Source organism: Urocitellus parryii, chromosome 10 (genome assembly GCF_045843805.1).
Source record: "Urocitellus parryii isolate mUroPar1 chromosome 10, mUroPar1.hap1, whole genome shotgun sequence".
Lineage (NCBI taxonomy): Eukaryota > Metazoa > Chordata > Mammalia > Rodentia > Sciuridae > Urocitellus > Urocitellus parryii.
Window position 1 is genome coordinate 79,384,306 of NC_135540.1, and position 19,935 is coordinate 79,404,240.

At 34.8% G+C, this 19,935-nt stretch overlaps 1 protein-coding gene across 13 annotated transcripts in view; it reads left to right on the forward strand.

Moving 5' to 3' along the window:
- Sec31a (SEC31 homolog A, COPII component) overlaps positions 1–18,195 on the forward strand; it is a 69,669-nt gene extending 51,474 nt beyond the window's left edge. For 3 of the 13 annotated variants that reach the window (XM_077803597.1, XM_077803607.1, XM_077803608.1), the window contains 7 exons: positions 1,227–1,523; positions 8,363–8,401; positions 9,790–9,848; positions 11,558–11,821; positions 14,062–14,181; positions 15,554–15,625; positions 17,321–18,194. In XM_077803597.1, coding sequence (XP_077659723.1) covers positions 1,227–1,523; positions 8,363–8,401; positions 9,790–9,848; positions 11,558–11,821; positions 14,062–14,181; positions 15,554–15,625; positions 17,321–17,500 — 1,031 coding nt within the window. In that variant the 3' untranslated portion in view covers positions 17,501–18,194. Of the gene's footprint in view, positions 1–1,226; positions 1,569–8,362; positions 8,402–9,789; positions 9,849–11,557; positions 11,822–14,061; positions 14,182–15,553; positions 15,626–17,320 lie in introns of all 13 variants that reach the window. The other 10 variants (XM_077803596.1, XM_077803600.1, XM_077803602.1 and 7 more) reach the window with 6 other exon arrangements.
- The last annotated feature ends 1,740 nt before the right edge of the window (positions 18,196–19,935 follow it).

Genomic DNA, 19,935 nt, shown 5'->3' on the forward strand with positions numbered 1-19,935 from the left:
TTCTATTATTATAGAAGAACTTCTGGTATTACTCTTTTGGAACAGTTGCCTCCTGTTCTGAAGCTATTATTAAGACCTGTTAAAGGGAGTCAAGTGTCCCATGATTTTGGTATAAAGAAATAGAATTTTAGAAACAATTTGGCACATATTCTTTTCCTTTAGGAATGATGACACAAAGCATTTTGGAAGATTGACTTCAAGGGGCATTTGTTGTTTTTTTCCATTGTATTCATTTAGTGTTATAGACTTTGTATCTTTAAGTAGTTTTAGGTTCACAGCAAAATTAAGCAGAGAGTAGGTTGTGCCCACGAGGCACAATCTCCCTATTATCTACATTTCCCACCACAGGAGATTATTTATTGCAGATCAGTTAACCTACATTAGTGCCTTGTTATCACCCCAAATTATGTAGTTTACATTAGTGTGTACTCTTGATTTTGTACCTTCCATGGGCTTTGACAAATGTATAATGATATGTATCTACTATTGGCATGGTTTTTTTTTAATAGAAAAGAGTAAGAACTAATTCTAATGAGTGTGTTCTGTGCTAAAGTAGTTGTTCTTATGAATACAAGTTTAATAAAACCTTTCACTCGTGTACTCAGTATAGAAGTGCTGTCTTCACAGTACTTCAAGATTCACTCTATAGAGGTTCAAAAGTACCCCTGGTTACCTAGAATGTGATGGTGTTAAAATTCCCCTAATCTGTCCCCCTAATCTGGGTCAGGGATTAAAACCAGGGAGGTTTTATAGGACCACCAAAATGCTGATACTCACTCAGGTTGAGTACATCTTGCATAGTTCCATCTGGTGGTTAGTGGGTATAACTGCAATCTTCTCACAGAAACAGTGAAATTAGAAAAAGGTCTTCTAGGTCTTCGGTTCAAAGGTTTTCATAATCAATAGCAATCTGGGTGTGGCAGTTTTCAAATACTGGAGCTAATGATTTTGAGCATATTTCGGGCATCTGAGCCTCAGAAAGCACGAGTTGTTTTTGTTGTTGTTTGGGGGTTTTTTACTGTGCTGGAGATAGAACCCAGGGTTTCATATATACTAGGCAATCACTGTACCACCAAGTTACACCCCAGCACATAAGTGTTAATTTTGGGTTTTAATTTATAGTAATGATTAAAATCATTTCCATAGAATGACAATTTTTGGTTTTCTGTTGCTATCTGAATAAATTTGTAACTAATTAAAATTTCTGTTTCTTCTCCCTGGTATAGTTTATCAACCAGCCCAGCAGTATTCCTTCGGAACAGGGGGGTCAGCAATGTATCGACCTCAGCAGCCTGTTGCTCCTCCTGCTTCAAACGCTTACCCTAACACCCCTTACATATCTTCTGCTTCTTCCTATTCTGGGCAGTCTCAGCTATACACACCACAGCACCAGGCCTCTTCACCTACCTCCAGCCCTGCTGCTTCTTTCCCTCCTCCCCCTTCCTCTGGAGCATCCTTCCAGCATGGCGGACCAGGAGCTCCACCATCATCTTCAGCTTATGCACTGCCTCCTGGAACAACAGGTACACTGCCTGCTGCCAGTGAGCTGCCTGCGTCCCAAAGAACAGGTCTGCGCTTAAAGGGCTTTGGTTTGGCTCCCTGATGTTTTTATGAACAGATGGGTGGATGGAGGGGCTATTATTTCTGTTTGTAAACTGGGTAATAGAAGTGTTGAGTTTTTATAACAAATTCTAAAATGATTTCTAAAAATTCTAAAACTGATTCTCCCAATAATGAACTTCAGTTATCAATTGAGGAAAGTTTTAGAGTTCCAAAAGAGTAAGAGTGTATAATCTGCCATTGAACTTAAGTTAGGTGGTAAGGAATTAATTGGAAAGATAAGTTATAGTTGAAATCAGATTTAGTTAACACTAAATCTTTACTTGAATAAAGGGTGACCTCTGTTCTTCCTGAAAAGTTTTTCAATTTTAAAAATTATTTGCACCTTAAATTCATTAATGGAAAGGCAATAATATATGGTCTTAATGAGTTTGTACAAATTTTATAATAATGTTTATTTGTGGGGTTGCAGAGTAATCTCAGTATCCTTGACCAAGAAAAAAAGTAAGAGAATACAGCTCTTGACAAGGAGATCCTACAAGACAGTTTAGTTGTCATACAGTAAGATAGTGGTTCTCCATTAGGGAAATACTGCCCTCTTCAGGCATTTTGGAAATTTGTAGACATATTTTTTTGTCTACTAGTATTATTGTAGCTGAACATTTCTAATTAAGATCATAACTTTATAATTTTTTAGCAAACTATATATTTTTATTAATAGTATTTTTGATTTACAAGTCATAATTGTATATATTTGTGGGATACAGTGTGATATTCTGATGCATATATGCAATGTGGAAATGATTAAATCAAGCTAATTGATTTATTCATCATCTTGCTTACCTATCATTTTTTAGCAGTGAAATACACATTTTATAAATTCTTTTTATCAATCATTTGTATTATACTTAGAGTATGTTAATTTTTTATGGTTAGTTTATGTTATGTGCTTTTTTTTAAAGAATTTTTTTTAAGAGAGAGAATTTTTAATATTTATTTTAGTTTTTGGTGGACACAACATCTTTGTTTGTATGTGGTGCTGAGGATCGAACCCGGGCCGAACGCATGCCAGGCAAGCGCACTACGGCTTGAGCCATATCCCCAGCCTCTGTTATGTGCTTTTCACTTAAGGATAGTAAAAGGGGCCTCCAGTATGTGTGTGTAAAGAAAGAAACCAATTAATCAAATAGGATTTGGAACCACTTACAAAGTGGTTAAGAAATCAGGCCTTGGAATTTGATTGCCTAGGTTTGTATCCCAGTTCCCAGCTTTACTATGTTCTAGTTTTATGATCATTCTAGTTTTGTGATTATGAGTTGTTTATTTACCTTCTTGAAGCCTCAGTTTTCTCAAAGAATGATAGTGGTACCCACTCATATGCTTATTACAAGGATTGAATGCTTTAATACAGTCAAAGCGTTTAGGGACAATGACTGCCAAGTACTAAGAACTTTTTAAAGTTAGGTGTGATTATTTGAAAGTAGTTTTCCTTTTAAATTATAACCGATAGTTTTGAACAGTAAGACCTGCTTTACTCTAATACTTGAAACTCTCCTGGGGGAGTCCAGCATATGTTTTTCTCATCATATATGCTAAGCAGTGGTTTTAATTTATAATTAATTTATTTATCAGAAAATAAAATCTATGTGGAAATATTTTTTCTGATAATATGACTTAAAAATTGAATATAAAGTATTTTTAAAATATTACTACTTTTTAAGTCTTAGGGATAATTGATCCCAGTTATACACATCTCCTTGCTCCTTCTCTGACATGTAATAATAAAATCCAGAGAATAAAAAAAATCATACACACGGTATACTATAGTGGTCCTCTCCCCTTAGCTGTAGAGAATACATTCTAAGATTCCCCTGTGGATACTTGAAAGTACCCGTAGTATCAACCACATATGTATTGTTTTTTTCCTGTACATACCTTGATAAAACTTTTATAAGTTAGGCACAATGAGAGATTAACAGATTAACTAATAAGTTGGACATGATGGCATATGCCTGTGATCCCAGCAGCTTGGGAAGCCAAGGCAGAGGAATCACAAATGAAGGCTAGCCTCAGCAACTTATTGAGACCTTGTCTCAAAATGAAAATTTTTTAAAACTCTAGACACAGTGGCACATGCCTGTAATACCAGCAACTCAGGAGATAAAGGAAGGAAGATTTCAAGTTCAAGGCCAACCTGGGCATCTTAGTGAGACCCTTCGTTAAAATTATAAAATTGGCTGGGGATATAGCTTAGTGGTAGAGTGCCCCTAGGTTTGATCCCCAGTACCACACACATGCACACACAAAAATGTAACTAATAATAAAATCGAACAACAATAACAATAAACTAATAAAATTGCCAGCATTGCTACTTTTGTTCTGCAACACCATGACAATTGATCTCATAACCAGGAGGGCTACTGAATGATTAATTGGCAGTCACATATACAGTAAGGATACCCTAGACAAAGGGATGATTCACATCTCTGGTTGTATGGGGCCAGACAAAGCAGTACAGCACAAAATTTTCAGACTACTCAGAATGAGACACAATTCAAAACTTTTGCATTATTTATTTCACAGTTATTTATGAATTATTAATGTTCCATATAATATTTCTAGGCCAAGATTGACCATGGGTAACTGAAACCACAGGAAATGGAAATGTTAATAAGGGAGGACTAATGTATGTGCATTGTCCATTACTACACAAAATTTCATTAATACACTACAGACACTTCAATAGTTTGATATTTTCGAGAGGAGTGCCCGTTCATTGTAGAGTTTCAAGAATATCTTTTTAAACCTGAATAAGTGAAGACAGTGTCCATTCTGAATAATGGGTTAATGATCAGAGTTATTGAGTAAAAGAAGTAGTATGGATTCATGTAAATCCTCACTTAAAAAAGTGGTGCAATGTGCAAAGTGTAGTGGCATACACCTTAAACCTAGCAGCTCAGGAGGCTGAAGCAGAAGAATTAAGATTTCAAAGCTAGCCTCAGCAACTCAACAAGACCCTGTGTCTAAATTAAATATAAAACAAAGGCTGGGGATTTGGCACAGTGATTAAGTACCCCAGGTTTCAATCCCTAGTATTGGGGGGGGGGGGGAGAGTAGTACAAGGAAGTAAGGAAGGGTATGAACATTTATTGAGCCAATTAAGGACATAATCTAGCACTTGCTATATATTTTATTATTTCATTCTTACGACCCCAACAAATAGGAATGGTTTTTGTTGTTGGCTTTTGTTTTTGTTTTTTAATTGCAAACAAGGAACCAGTTTTAAGAGTTACATAATGTTCTCAGGATTGTTATAGTGACAGTCTCTCAAGTTGAGATACAAACTTGGGTCTCTCAGTTTCAAAGCCTGTGTTCATACTTCTATACCAGTTATTCTAGTGATATCAAAATTTTAGGGTTGAAATTACAAAAATCATCTAGCAATACAGTTCTGAGCATTTGTTACTTTATAATCAAAACCAAATGTGTACCTGAGTATATATTTTTTTCCTTAAGCTGAAGTGCATTTGGCATGAGATTAATCCTTAATTATATACAGAATAACACAGTGTTATAACCTGGCTGAGAAACAGTGACTAATGGGAAGAAAAAGCCAAACAAACAAGCATTTTTCAGCATGTATGCCTAGCTGCTTTGTTACTCTTGCATGTTAACAGTCTCCTATATTTTTTTTAATAATCAATTCTAGCTTTTTGGATTTCCTAAACATTTTGCTTAGGTTATATAAATAATTGTGACTAGAAATTTTGTATTGGTCTAATATCTAGGTCATGATTTTTCTCCAGGATTTAGAAATTATTGTTGGTTAATGGATAATTCCTTATAGATAATGCATGATAGATGTACAGATTTTCAAGCCTTCTCTTAATGAACCATAGCGTTATGTGCGCAGGGCTTAGAGAAACAAATTCTGTACTAAGCAAAACATTCATTTGGTAAACTGATAATGAGTACCTGTTTTATCTGCAATAACTTCCCATTCTTACCAGCCTCCACTAGGTGCTCTTGTGCTTTCTGTCTCTGTGTATTTCACTGTTCTAGGTACCTGACATAAGTGGAATTGTGCAACATTTGGCATTTTCTGACTTATTTCACTTGGTATAATGTCTTCAAGTCATGTGCTTCATGAAGCTTGTTTTACCTACTCTCACTATTAAAGGGTACTTTTGTAAAGTAGATGTCAGCTAAATTGTGTTTGTAAAGTCATGTTTAAATAATCTGTTTAAAGTTATAAAAGTGAAAAGTTGAAAGGAGTTAGAATTATAACTAGGACAAAACTATATACATATTTTTGGGGGTTGGGGGACCAGAGATTGAACTCTCTAAGCCACAATCCCAGCTCTATTTTGTATTTTATTTAGAGACAGGGTCTCACTGAGTTGCTTAGTGCCACACTTTTGTTGAGACTGGCTTTGAACTTGTGATCCTCCCACCTCAACCTCCTGAGCCATTGGGATTATAAGCATGCACCACTGTGCCTGGCAAAACTGTATTATTTTTTATTTTTACTTAAAAATTTTTTTTAGTTGTAGATAAACAGAATACCTTTATCTTATTTATTTTTTTGTGATGTCAAGGATCAAACTCAGTGCCTCATGTGTACTAGGCAAGCATTCTACCACTGAACTACAACCCCAGACCATAAACTGTATTATTTGATAAAAGATTTGAATAACATTTATTTGAACTAAAAATAGTTCTCATTTTCCACATGTCTCTGTATTACATGTTAAATATATTACATGGTTTGAAGTTAGGAGGAGTCGGTTGGGCCTGTATTGTGGAGGGAGCTTGATTATTTTATAACTATTCTGTTCAACAGACCTCCTCCCTTTCAGTTATTCATTCAGGCATAGCCAGTTGACTTTCTTGTTGTCTTTGTTCTTATTTGATTCAGTTTTATCTCTAACTTTGAACTTTATTTCACTATGACATTAGTGTCATTAGTGTCATTTACCAAAGGATCATAAAAATTGCTCCATACACTTTTTTTTTTTTTGGCGCGCTGGGAATTGAACTCAGAGGCACTTTACCACTCAGTTATATCCCCAACCCCCACCCCATATTTTTTGAGGTTTTTTGTTTGTTTTTCAGTTTTTGAGACAGGGTCTTGCTTAGTTGCTTAGGGCCTCACTAAGTTTCTGGGGCTGACCTTGAACTTGTGAGTTGCTGGGATTATAGGTGTGAGCCACCCTGCCTGGCTCTATGTTTGTTTTTTTGTTTTCATATACTTCTTTATACTATTAATAATTCATGAAATCAGAATCCCCTCCCAGGTGTTTATACCCAGGACTTACCACTAGAGGTTAGAGGAAAAATAGTTCTCATTTTCCACATGTCTCTGTATTACACCACATGGATGGCTCTTGAAGACATTATACCAAGTGAAATAAGTCAGACACAAAAGGACAGGGAAACAGGCATGTTGTTGAGACTATTTTCTGGGAAAAGAGCCAAGCCCAGGGTATTTGCAGTACTTTTAGATTTGTAATATGTTGTTCCCCTCAGCCCAAAAGCCTGAAATCTAGGGATAGAGCACATCAGTAGTTGGAAATTAGGTTTCGTCTGTTGAAATGCACACGTAGTGACTCCCCAGGAGTTAACACTATTAATTATAGTGTTGTAAAGTTACATTTTGCATGGGAAGTTAGATTGTAAGGTTGCCATTTAAAGTAAAAATAGAAAATCACTTATAGGCAGTTATTGTCACTCTTTTCTTTTGTTAAACCCTAGATGAAGAAATTGCCTTATGTGTAGGAACCATATTGTATGAAAAACATCCATCACTAAACACCAGAATCTCATTCCACATAGCAAGAATTGAGGCTATGGAATTACCTTTCCCATCTCATGTTTTTTTTGGAGCATGTATTTTGTGACTATAGCACAGAGTTGAATTCACTGTTTTAATTACTATAGTCTGTTGGTCCCTTCCTTGCCAAATTAAGATAGTTGAATCTACATAAGTTATATTGCATATGATGTACTATGCTGCACATTTTCAATTCAAGGTTGGACCTAGCTTGATTCTAAGAATCTATCAGTTGGAATTATTGTGCTAGTATCAATCTGTTTTCTTCTTCTTTATTGATAGACTATTTTCCTCTTCTTTATTGATAGAAACTTCAGTTCTCTGAAGTGTAGTGATCTAGGAGACTTGAACTAAGTAGTCTGAAGATCCATGTATTCTTACTTGAAGAGAGTGTTAGACCAGCAGCATTGATATTACAGGGGAGCTGTCAAAAAAGAGAACCTCTAGGCTTTACCACTTTACCTAGTGAATTAGAATCTGCATTTAAATAAGATTTTTCTCTAATTTGGATTCACAACTTTGAATAATACCAAAGTGGACACATTTGGTGTCATATGGTATAATTAGGAGTAATATATTGGGAAGTGCCTTCTCAGTGATATTACTTGGCTTCATTTGTCAAATAGAAAAACAACCAATGTAAGCTATTAAGGAGCTATTGTTATTTTAAATAAAGGAATAAGGTTTTCTATTAAAAGAGCATAGTAATAAAAAAAGAGTGATGTTCAAGAGTAATTGTATCTGGCACAACTTAAATGAATTCACTTTACCTAAAAACTAATAATCATTTTCTTAATTGGATAGAAAAATTTCACATGACTTGTTTAAAAAGTAATTTTTGTTCTCTTATAAAGTTAGTTTGCTTTTTCTGGGGTTGATGGAAGAAGAAGAAACAATTATAAAATGAGAAGTAGAGTTTAGAATGTCTTCAACAGTTCTATTTAAGTGATTTTTACGTTTTGTCTACAGAAAATCAGTCTATCCAAGACCAGGCACCTATGTTGGAAGGTGAATTGGTTGTAAAATATACCTTTGGAAATCTTTGAATCATTGAATACAGTTAATGAATGGCCATTATGCATGTGAGCTTCAAAGATTGTGATATTCCAAATCTGATTAGTGCCCTTTTTTATTTGTCGTCTTAATTGAATCAAACTTTGGAACTGATTGAATTTATATGACACAAATAGCTTTAATCATAAAATATGACTCTTTTATATAAACAAAGACAACTAAACTCATTGTTTTAGACACAGATAAGAAGAGAAATGATGGAGAGAGATTTGAATGATTAATCTGTATGTGACTGAACATTTAAGAATTTATCAAGCAATGATTTAATATTTTGTGATTAACTCTTAAGTGTTTTGAGCCTTATGGAGTATTTGGTTCTTGGTAAACTTGTAGGAAATTAATTCTGCTTAAAAAATCAAAGCAAATGAGTATGTGGTGATTGGGAATTATTCTTTTAAAAAGTTTCTGTGGCATTAACATGAATTCTTTGGATTGCCAAGCAATTTTGTTGTGACTTAATATCATGCATGTCAATTAAATAAGTATATTATATTGTGATTTAGAAATTATTCTATTCCATCTTATTTTTTTGTTAAAGATGCTGGTATTATAAAATACCCAATGAGTTCTGCTACTGATGTCCATTTTTTTACTTTGAAATGACAGAGGTGTTTTTTGGTTATTGTATGGTTGTATTTTATTTTTGTGGTTTTAGAGAAAATTTACTACAATTGACAATAGTTTCATTTTGTTTGCTCAGCCTGGATTTTTTTTTTAAATGGCATTAAGAAAAAGAAAAAGTCTTAGCGTAGATATTTAAATACCTTTTTCTGTTTGTTACATAGTTCCCAACGTAAAATGATGAAATTTACTGGCATTATGTAGTTGGGCTCTGGTTTTTTTGTAGTGTTTCTATCATGTTGAACATTTATGAATGGTTTGCTTATGTTGAATTGCTCTCAGTGAGTAGGAGATTGCTACCATTGTTCTTTTTGTATGTTAAATACATCAGAATACTTTTTTTTTTTTTTAGCACACTTAAGTGAGTTGGTTTTTTTTTTTTTTTTTTCTTTCTTAGGAGAGAATAGTAAACTGGTCTTTGAAGGCTGTGCACCAGTATAAACATAAAAACTTCACCCTCCTTAAAATTTAGCACAACTCTTTCACCTTAAATTGATATAATATCAAAATACCTTGCCATGTGACTATTAGAGTTATAAGTTTGAAAATCCAGTGTTACATAATGATCCCAATTCATAAAGCCTGTATAACAGTTCAGTTATCTCAGTGATAAGGCAGAACTTCAAGGCATTAGATGATAGGTTCAATTTCATTTTCTTTCTTTCAGGATTCTAAAGGAAAATGTCCTCTATTTATTCTAGGTCCTCAGAATGGTTGGAATGATCCTCCAGCTTTGAACAGAGTACCCAAGAAGAAGAAGGTACTAGAAAAAGACATTCAGTGGCCTACAGATGTTATATTAATCATATAGTCACTTGGAGCACATCACACTCACTGATCCATTTAAAGGCAAAGCTTACTGATGTATTTAAAGCATATTTCAGCATGTATCTTCTAATCAATGGCAAGAAGTAAATAAAGCAGAAAACACTATCATTAAAACCTTACTTTGATTATGGTGGTCTAAATTAAAGCCTTTTTAGAAGGCAAGATGTAAATTTCCACCAAACAAGGTAGGCACAGGAGCATGGGCCTGTAATCCCCAGTACTTATGAGGTTGAGGCAAGAAAATTGCAAGTTTGAGACCAGTCTGGGCAATTAAGCAAGACCCTGTCTCAAAATAAAAAGGGCTGGGACTGTAGGGCTGGGGTTGTAGCTCAGTGGAGAGGCACATGTGAGGCACTGGGTTCAATCCTCAGCACCACATAAAAAAAATTTAAAGGCATTGTGTCCATCTGCAACTAAAAATATTTTTAAAAAAGGAGCAGGGCTGGGAATGTAACTCAGTGCACAAGGTCCTGGGATCAATCACCAGTACCACACGCACACACACATACAAAAAGTAGGAAACAAATTATTATTATTTTTTTTAGGAGTTACTTCAATCTTTGGGTTCCCATAATAATCATGACTTTAATAATTATATTTTGGGGCTGGGGATGTGGCTCAAGCGGTAGCGCGCTCGCCTGCTATGCTTGCGGCCCGGTTCGATCCTCAGAACCACATACAAACAAAGATGTTGTGTCTGCCAAGAACTGAAAAATAAATATTAAAAAAAAAATTCTCTCTCTCTCTCTCTCTTTTAAAAAAAAAATTTAAAAAAAATAATTATATTTTGGATGTCTTATCTATTTCATATAATAATGAATAATAATGCAGCCTGTATTATATGTGATAATTGTTTGGAGCTATTTGGACACAAAATAAGATTTTTTTTTCTTCTTTCTTTTCAAACGGTTTTCTACTTTTTTTTATTCCCAGTGATCCTCTTTCCCCAAATATAGTAATGAGAGATAAATGAACAAGGAACCCAAAAATACAAGGTCATTAAAATCAGAACCTTAATCTATTACTTTTAATATGATAGAATTGCTAAGTGGTATCGGCTTAGTGATCTCGGAAAAGGGTATTACATCCTGATGACATTAAATGCCTACTAGTGTATGTGCATATGCATACACATTCATGTACACACACATACACACACACATGCTTGCATCGGATTCCCATTTTGTTATATATAATTCTCCTTACTTAACATCCTTTTTCAAAAGTGCCATGGTTTGGGCTCCCCTTTATTGGGTGTAAGTATAGGAAGAAAGGGGAGATGGAGAAATCTAGATGAGATCCCCACCCATCTTAGCCAGATTAACTCTACTTTTATGTTTTTTGTTTTTTTTTAATATAGTTTTTAGTTGTTGATGGACCTTTATTTTATTTATTTGTAAGTGGTGATGAGACTCAAATCCAGTGCCTCACACATGCTAGGCAAGTGCTCTACCACTGAGCCACAATTGCAGCCCTACTTTTATGTTTTACTCTATAATGCCACATAAAATTTCACTTGAAAAAGGTATTCTACTATTTTAAAAAATTGTTTAGCCACAGGAATACTTCTTCGTTTAAATCTTAGGAACCATGCTATCCTTATTCTTTCTCTTGATGTCTTTTATTTCTGTCTTTTAAAAGATGCCTGAAAACTTCACGCCTCCTGTACCCATCACATCGCCAATCATGAATCCTTTGGGTGACCCCCAGTCACAGATGCTGCAGCAGCAACCTTCAGCTCCAGTACCACTGTCAAACCAAGCTTCTTTCCCACAGCCACATCTTGCAGGTGGCCAGCACTTCCATGGTATACAGCAACCTCTTGGTCAGACAGGCATGCCACCAGCTTTCTCAAAGCCCAATATTGAAGGTGCTCCAGGGGCTCCAATTGGAAATACCATCCAGGTAACAGTAAATCTATGGAAGTGTAATGGGAAGATGGCTCTGCTTACGTACATTTTCCTTAATGTGTTAAATTTATATGATTATACCATTATTAATGAATATCCAAATTTGATTTCAATGTAGAGAACTTAAACCAAAAATTGTAACCCTTTTCTTTTAAGATTATGTATATTATTTTGCAATTTCATGTATGTTTGTGAGTATATTTTTACTGTAAATTGGAAATCACAATATTTTACTTGATCTACTCAGTAGTCACAGTTTAAAATTAGTTTGAATCATCTCTACCTGATTTTACTAAGGAAAAAAAACGGTTTCAAAGGTTTTACCTTTAAAACATTAAATAAAAATGTAATGAGTCACATGTTTTATGTATAAATGTTAATAAACATGGCTTTATCTGTGGATAGAGATACACATTTTTACTTGCTTTTTACATAGATAACTAGTTGACACAGTCCTAGATATAGAAAAAATCTACCACACTGCCAAATAATTGACTTTGACCTCAAAGAAATTTGATCTAGTCATGAAAAAGTAAAGAGGTTGGACCAAAGTTCAACATAAGAAGATGAAAAAAACTCCTGCCTAAGTAAAAAAAACAAACAACAAAAACTAGTTCTACTATTTTTTACTTTAAAGATTGTATGTATCTATCATGCTTTGCAGTTAAGAGATATTATGCCCAAGGAATTGTTTAATACTGTAAGGTGCATTATGAAACACATATTTTGGTGAAGGTGGGAAGACTTTCATCAAAAACAAATTATAAAGAATTTTTTTGTATTTTATGATATATAACCCATGTTATTTGAAAAACCTACTCAGCTGTCACCTTGATTTAGACCTGGATTTTCTTGCTGTCTTCATCTAGACCAGAATATCAGTTACCATCAAAAGGAAGAGATACTTAGTGTTCAGCCAGGCCATATATCCAGCTGCCTGCATCCAACCTCAATGTGTCCAAAAGCTTATTCATGTTCTGCCTCTTAAACCTAGTCTTTATTACTTCTTATTTCAATGAATGGCACCATAATGTTTTCTATTGAATCCAGGACCTGGGAATCATCTTTTATATTCTTCCCTTTAACCTCTATTTCAAATCTTTCTCCCAAATCTTATTAATATTATTCTAAAATATTTTTTAATCCCTTCTCTACATTTCCACTCTGCTGCATGCTACTTATCTCTCATCTTCACCAATGCCACAGCCTCCTAATCGGTATGCCCACATTTACTTTGATTCATCTCTACCTTGGCCTTGTTTCCTATTTCCTTAAAACATTACAGCTTCCCATTGTTTTCAGGATAAAACCCTCAGTATTTAACATCATCCAGAAGGCCTCAGCTCATACTCGTTCTTGCTCTCTCTACTCTAGCCACACTGGTCCCTTTTGGGGCCCCTTGTATCATGATCCTTCCCTGTACAAGTTATTCTTTCAATCTGGAATGTTTTCCTTCTGGTTAGCTTCTATGAATCATTCCAGCATAATTTCCTGAAGAGAACCTTCCACTTCCTTTAGTCAAATCCCAGTTGTAATGTCTTTTTTGTTTCACTAAGTGTTAACTTTACTACGATTGCTATTTTACATACACTTAAACCATTCTTAACCTTTCTATCCCTTCCATTGGTCTGTAAACTCCCTGGGACTGAGATCTTTTCTATATTGACTCACCAATACATATCTAGCCAGTGCCTGTACATAATTACCCAATATATTTTGAATGAATGAATTGGTCAAAATTTAGAAAACCTAAAAGTTCCTCTTTGTTGTTCTATCAATCCATTCAGCAACATCATGGTCTATTGCATTTTAACCTTTGACTTAATCTTGCAATTTTGATAATCTCTAGGAGTAAAACAAAGAGTAGGAAAATGCCAGAGCAGGCAGCCACTCTAACCAGCTGTGTTTTCCAGTGCTTTGTTTATATTCCTGCTGGCACAGGTTTACTACCCATCAGTTATATACAGTAATGGACAATATATATTATCTAACTAGTTGATTACTTACATCCAATCTACTATTCGAATCCAAGTTGTAGGAAGAGTACTTAAAGCTACCGGTATATGACTTTCCATTTTACTTATCCCGCCTGATTGTACATGTTAAATTTTCATTGGATTTCAAATAGGTCTATCTACAAGGTCATTGGTTTCTCTTTATTTCATAGCTTTAAAACGTGGTGTATACAATACAATTCTGGTCATTCTGATCATTTTATGATACTATTTCCTCCAGCATGTGCAGTCATTGCCAACAGAAAAAATTACTAAGAAACCTATTCCAGATGAGCACCTCATTCTAAAGACCACATTTGAGGATCTTATTCAGCGCTGCCTCTCTTCAGCCACAGATCCTGTATGTATTTATTATTAAAATTAAAGTTGTCTTTTATGGAGTTCTTCCTTAGTTATTTTTTGAAGTTCTACAAGATATATTTCTAAAAAATTTGTATAAAGTAATAAAGCTAGTGCTTTTATAGTTTACATTACAAAGATTTTTTTATGTATAAACATACTTAATTCTCACAATAATGCATGTAGATACATTTGTTATTTTTATTTTACAGATGAGGAAATTAAGGCAAAGGACAGTTAAATAACACATAAAGTCAGAGCCAGCATTTCAACCTAGACAATCTGGCTCCAAATTTCATAACTCTCAATCATTAAGCTATACTGCCTCTCATCTACAAATCTCCTCTTAGCATATGATAGAATATAATCGCAACATGCAAAGATCTTAAGGATAGTTAATATTATAGATATGGAAGTCATATACAATTTTACTTAGTTTACATAGAGGATGCCTGTGTATTGACAAACAACAACAAAAAAAATCCACAAAGCCAATCCTATTTTAATTTTCATTTCTGCCAGTGAGCATTGAATATATTTATCTAAGCCATTGGCCACTTGTCTATCTTGAAAAAAGCAGCTTCTGGAATTTCATCAGACACTAAATATGAATATGTGTGGCCTGCTAGGCGCAGTGGCACACACCTATAATCCTAGCCACTCTGAAAGAGTCAGGATTAATTGTACCAAACATAGAAATGTAAGTAGTATTTTTGAAAGGTTAAATAAATAATACAAGATTCCACAGTTCCCCTGTATTTGCCTTTTAGTATCCATACTATAAAACTGAACTCAAACCTTCTTTTCTATGGTACACTAACCCATTGCTTCCTCTGGAAGTCTGTGAAATAATGCAATTATACATACACATACCTTGTCAAATGAGTTTTCAGTCTACATGAAATCCAGTCAATATCCCATTTTTGCCCACTAGAAAGAAATCTCATTCTCTCTTCTTTCCCACAACCCTACTGTTAATAGATTACTGGTATTTTTTCTAATAATTTGTTAAAGTTTCTCAGTCATAGGTGCCTCCATTTCTTTGATAAAACGAAACCATTCAAAACATGTTAAGTGTAAGATTTAGTGAAATGAGAGTAGGGCAGTTTCTTTAGATGTAAGTTAAGTTTAAAATTTAACATCTGGAGGGGTGTGGTGGCACATATCTGTAATCCCAGTGGCTCTGGAGGCTGAGACGGGGGAGGATTGCAAGTTCAAAGCTAGCCTCAGCAACTTAGGGTCCTAAGCAACTTAGTGAGATCCTGTCTCAAAATTAAAAAAAAAATAAAAAAGGGCTGGTGGGAATGTGGTTCAGTGGTTAAGTGCCCTTGGTACCAAGAAAATTACCATTGTTTTTTCCTCCTCTCTTATAGCAAACCAAGAGGAAACTAGATGATGCCAGCAAACGTTTGGAGTTTCTATATGATAAACTTAGGGAACAAACAGTAAGTTGTGGGCAGGGGGTGGGTGGGTGAAGGATTTATGACAAACCCAATTATTCCTAGTTTCTAGTACAAATAAGTGCCAGACATGGTGGTGCACACCTGTAATCCTAGCAACTTGGGAGTCTGAGGCAAGAGAATTGCAGGTTTGAGGCCAGCCTCAGCAACTTACCAAGGCCCTAGGCAATTTAGTGAGAACCTGTCTCAAAATAGAAAATAAAAAGGGGTGAGGATGTGGCTGACTGGGTAAGCACCCCTGGTTTCAATGCCTGGTACAAAAAAAAAAAAAAATGTCTCTTCAGCACTCTGATTTACTATGCTTGAGGGCAAAATTGTCATATCAGTTACAGAATGGGCTTTCCTCTGTCTAAATCCTGAAGTTTATTCATCGAGGGTGAGAGGATAGGGCAGAGAAAGGGAGAGATTAGAATTACAAACTGATGTTCTGCTATTCATTTTACATGGCCCATGTATCAAGAAACCAGAGACTGTTTTCTAGAGACGAAATCTATATTCTTTCTTTCATAGTCTTAAGAATCCTTATTCTTTTCTTCTAGAATAGCTGTTATACAAAGGCAAGGCCAAATGTAGCTACCAGATGAGCAGGGTAGTATGCTGTAGCTATGAAGATAACCCAAAATGAAGAGTCAGTATACTGTCTGATCTCTCATCCCTACCAGTCTTTCCTTTCCATTATTGTTTTGTTTTATTAATGAAAGTCTAGGATGGGAGAGGAAAAAAGAACCGGCACTTGACGTTTATATATTTACATTTCAGTGTTCTTCTACCCTATTTCCCATACCCAGTTCCATTGAATAAAAGTAACTATTTTTGTTGTAATAATCAAACCAAAGAAAGCTAAAATAAAATGGAATGGGTATGGCCCATGGAGTGATCCAAAAAAAGTCTTCTATTGAAAATATAGACATGTATGTTGAGTAAGGACATGGAATAAAACTGCATGTTTTATGGTTTTTAAGAGATGACAGGGCGAGGTATGGTGGCATGCCCACAACTGCGATCACAGCCCAGCTACTGAGACTGAGGCAGGAGAATCATTTGAGCTTAGGAGTTTGAGGCCAGCTTGGGCAACATAGGGAGGCCTTGTCTCCACAGGCGCGCGTGCACACACACACACACACACAAAAAAAAAAAAAAAACTGGAGAGATGACAGGATTATGAAATATAGTGAAGAATTAGTAAATTGAATGTACAATGAAGCCTATTGCCCTGCTCATGAAAGTGAACCAAAAGTTTAGAATCTCTGTTATAGATAAGATTTTTAATAAATTGGGTCCTTACTTTGAAATATCATGATTTAAGAATCTTTAATCTCATTCTGTACTTAGGAAAACATTTGAAAGAATTAAAGAATTTAAAGCTCTTCAGTGGAGAGAGTGTTAGCATTTCATCTTGGTGGGGAAATCTGGCAGCTTTTCTATGAGAAAATACCTGGTTTATTATATATGTATAGTTCACAAATAACTTCTTTACATAAATCATTTTTTCATGGTTCTCCTTTATAATTTAACTGTGCCTTGGTCCAAGAAGCTGTTTCTAGAAATGCTTAAGTATTTTATACATTTTTTAAATGTTTATTCTAAGCTCCACTTAAATATCTGGGTCTAATGTGTAGTAAGGGTCTTGAAAAATTCTCCTTAATTTAATTCTTTCTCTTGGTCTCACCTTTATTTCAGCTTTCACCAACAATCATCAATGGTTTACACAACATTGCAAGGAGCATTGAAACTCGAAACTACTCAGAAGGTTTGACCATCCATACCCACATAGTTAGCACCAGCAACTTCAGTGAGACCTCTGCTTTCATGCCAGTTCTCAAAGTTGTTCTCACCCAAGCCAATAAGCTTGGTGTCTAAAAAGACAGCTTCACTCCCAGCCAATTTTGCCACTTTTCCAAAGAAACATGTTAAGAAAAATATTGTAAGACATGGACCAATCCTCATTAGCATGTTTCCATAGCAGCCAGTCAGGAACATTTATATTATTTCTGCAGATATACTCACTTTAAAACTGCTCAAAACCTTGGTGCTTTCTTTTGTTTTAATCTTTTGTTGCACATTATGATTTTCCTATTCTGCAAATAGTGTATTTCCTGGATTACACATAGTATGGTTTTCTGAGGTATTCTGACAGAATGTGGTTTTTAAACCTTACTCTTTTTAGAAAAATTGCATCTGGTTATGCATAAAGCAAAGCTAAAACTAAATTTCTTTCATGTCCTCCCTACTTTGTCCATGTCGATCAGATTAAAGTGTGTAATCCTACCTGATGTGTTTGTAGTCTTTAAAAAAAAAAATATATATATATATATCTGCTGAATTGGGGATATAGCTTAGGCATAAAGCACTTGCCTGTCATGTGCAAGGCCTGGGTTCCATTCTTAGCACTGCAGAGGGAAACAATAAATGGCTGCCCACAATTCAGTTTAATCTGTTTCTTATGTCTTGCTTGGATTTTACCCTGAACTGAATAAAAGTGTGATCACTAGCTTTAAATAGTTGTAGGGAAGCCACTGAACACTTCTGTAGGATGCATTGAGCTTTTTTCTATTAATATTTCATTATTCTGTTTGTATTTAAGATTGAATTGTCCTATTTTACAGTTAGAAATTTGCTCACCCATTTTCTATAAAATTACCTAGACCTTTGTGTTTTAAGTTCAGAAAGAAAATTTTATTTCAGTCATCCTGAATCAAAATCTCATTTTTTCCAGCCAGTTTTTCTATCATGTGATTTTATTATAATTTGTCTTAAGAATACTACAGAAAACAAAATATAATGGTCCCTGTAGAATCTGGAAGAAAAATAGAATTAATATAAATGTTCATTGTTTATGCAATAATAGCTGAGGATTAATCTAGAAAATATGACTACTATGTAGATAAGTATGCTATTTCAAGGAGTTAATAGTAATTCATCAGGCTTACTTGCAGCCCAAGTGAATTAGTTTGCAAGAACCTCTGAATCCCCTTTGTTGTTAAGGATATCCTACTGGACAAATAACCCTCTTCTTAAAAAACAAAACAAAACAACAAAAAAAAGATTTTATACAGCATTGTTTGGTAACCAAAAAAAAAAAAAAAAGCAGGTACAGAGGAGGGCTGGGGTTGTAACTCAGTGGTAGAGCGCTTGCCTAGCATGTGTGAGGCACACTGGGTTCGAACTGCAGCACCATATATAAATAAAATAAATATATAAATAAAATAAAAGGTACATTGACAACTTAAAAAAAAATTAAAAAGTGGGGTGGGGAGGAGAAACTTGATAGCATACCTGTATATATTGAAAGCATACCTGTATATTAGTGTCACAGAAATGGGATGTCTAGACTTATATTGGTAACCTGCTTCTCAGTCCCCAGAGTTTGGTGGTGTGCTTCATTTCCACTAATGACAACTTGACCTTCTGGACATGACTGTAAATGGTAGTATCAGATCAAAGTTCCATCTGAAAACCAGGCTGATTGCTAGTAATACTTTTCACTCATTGCCCTTATAATTAGGATTAGATTTTTGGCTACATGTTTACCCTGACATCACAGTGGTATAATGGGCATCATTTTACAAAAAAAAAAGAAAACAAGTTCCCAAATATGAGAAACAAAATGAGGTAGCAGTGGAGCCCTGGCAAACCCCAAAGATTTCAAAAGTGTCAGTGCAAAAAAAACTGAGCCACTGACATCTGAGCAGCTATTATCTTGATTTTCTTTTCTAATGTGGAGCCATTCTTCTGCATGTCTTACATCCTTGGAGAAATTTGATATAAATAAGTAGAGGTAAGAAGAGCTGAAACCAAAATTATTATCTCTAAAGTATAATAGATTATGTAAACAGTAGTTTGTTTTTCTGAATAAAAACAAGACAAGTTTTCTTTTTGGAAAAAAAATAGAGAAAATTTCAACTTGATTCTGTAAATTATTCCATTTTTAATATCCTCAACTCAGGATGACATTATTATGCCTCTACTCAGGAACGTCTGTGTAAAGCTATCCTTACGTAAAGATCTCAGGGATCACACAAGTGATTTTTGTTTGATTTTAGAAAGTTGTAACTCTTATTTTCTACCCTGGTCATTACTTCATGGTTAGTGACCAGTCATTTCTTCCTGGATCTCAGGTCTGTTTGATTATCTTATTATGTTTTGTTCTTTTATTCATTATTTTTAACCTACTTGATTCTAAAACAAGGGAAGGGAGGCAAGAGAAACTGGTGAGTAGGGCTGAATGTTGGCCAGGAGATGTAGTAGAGTTGCTAGGGGTGATGCTTTTCATATTATGTCTCATCTTCTCCCCT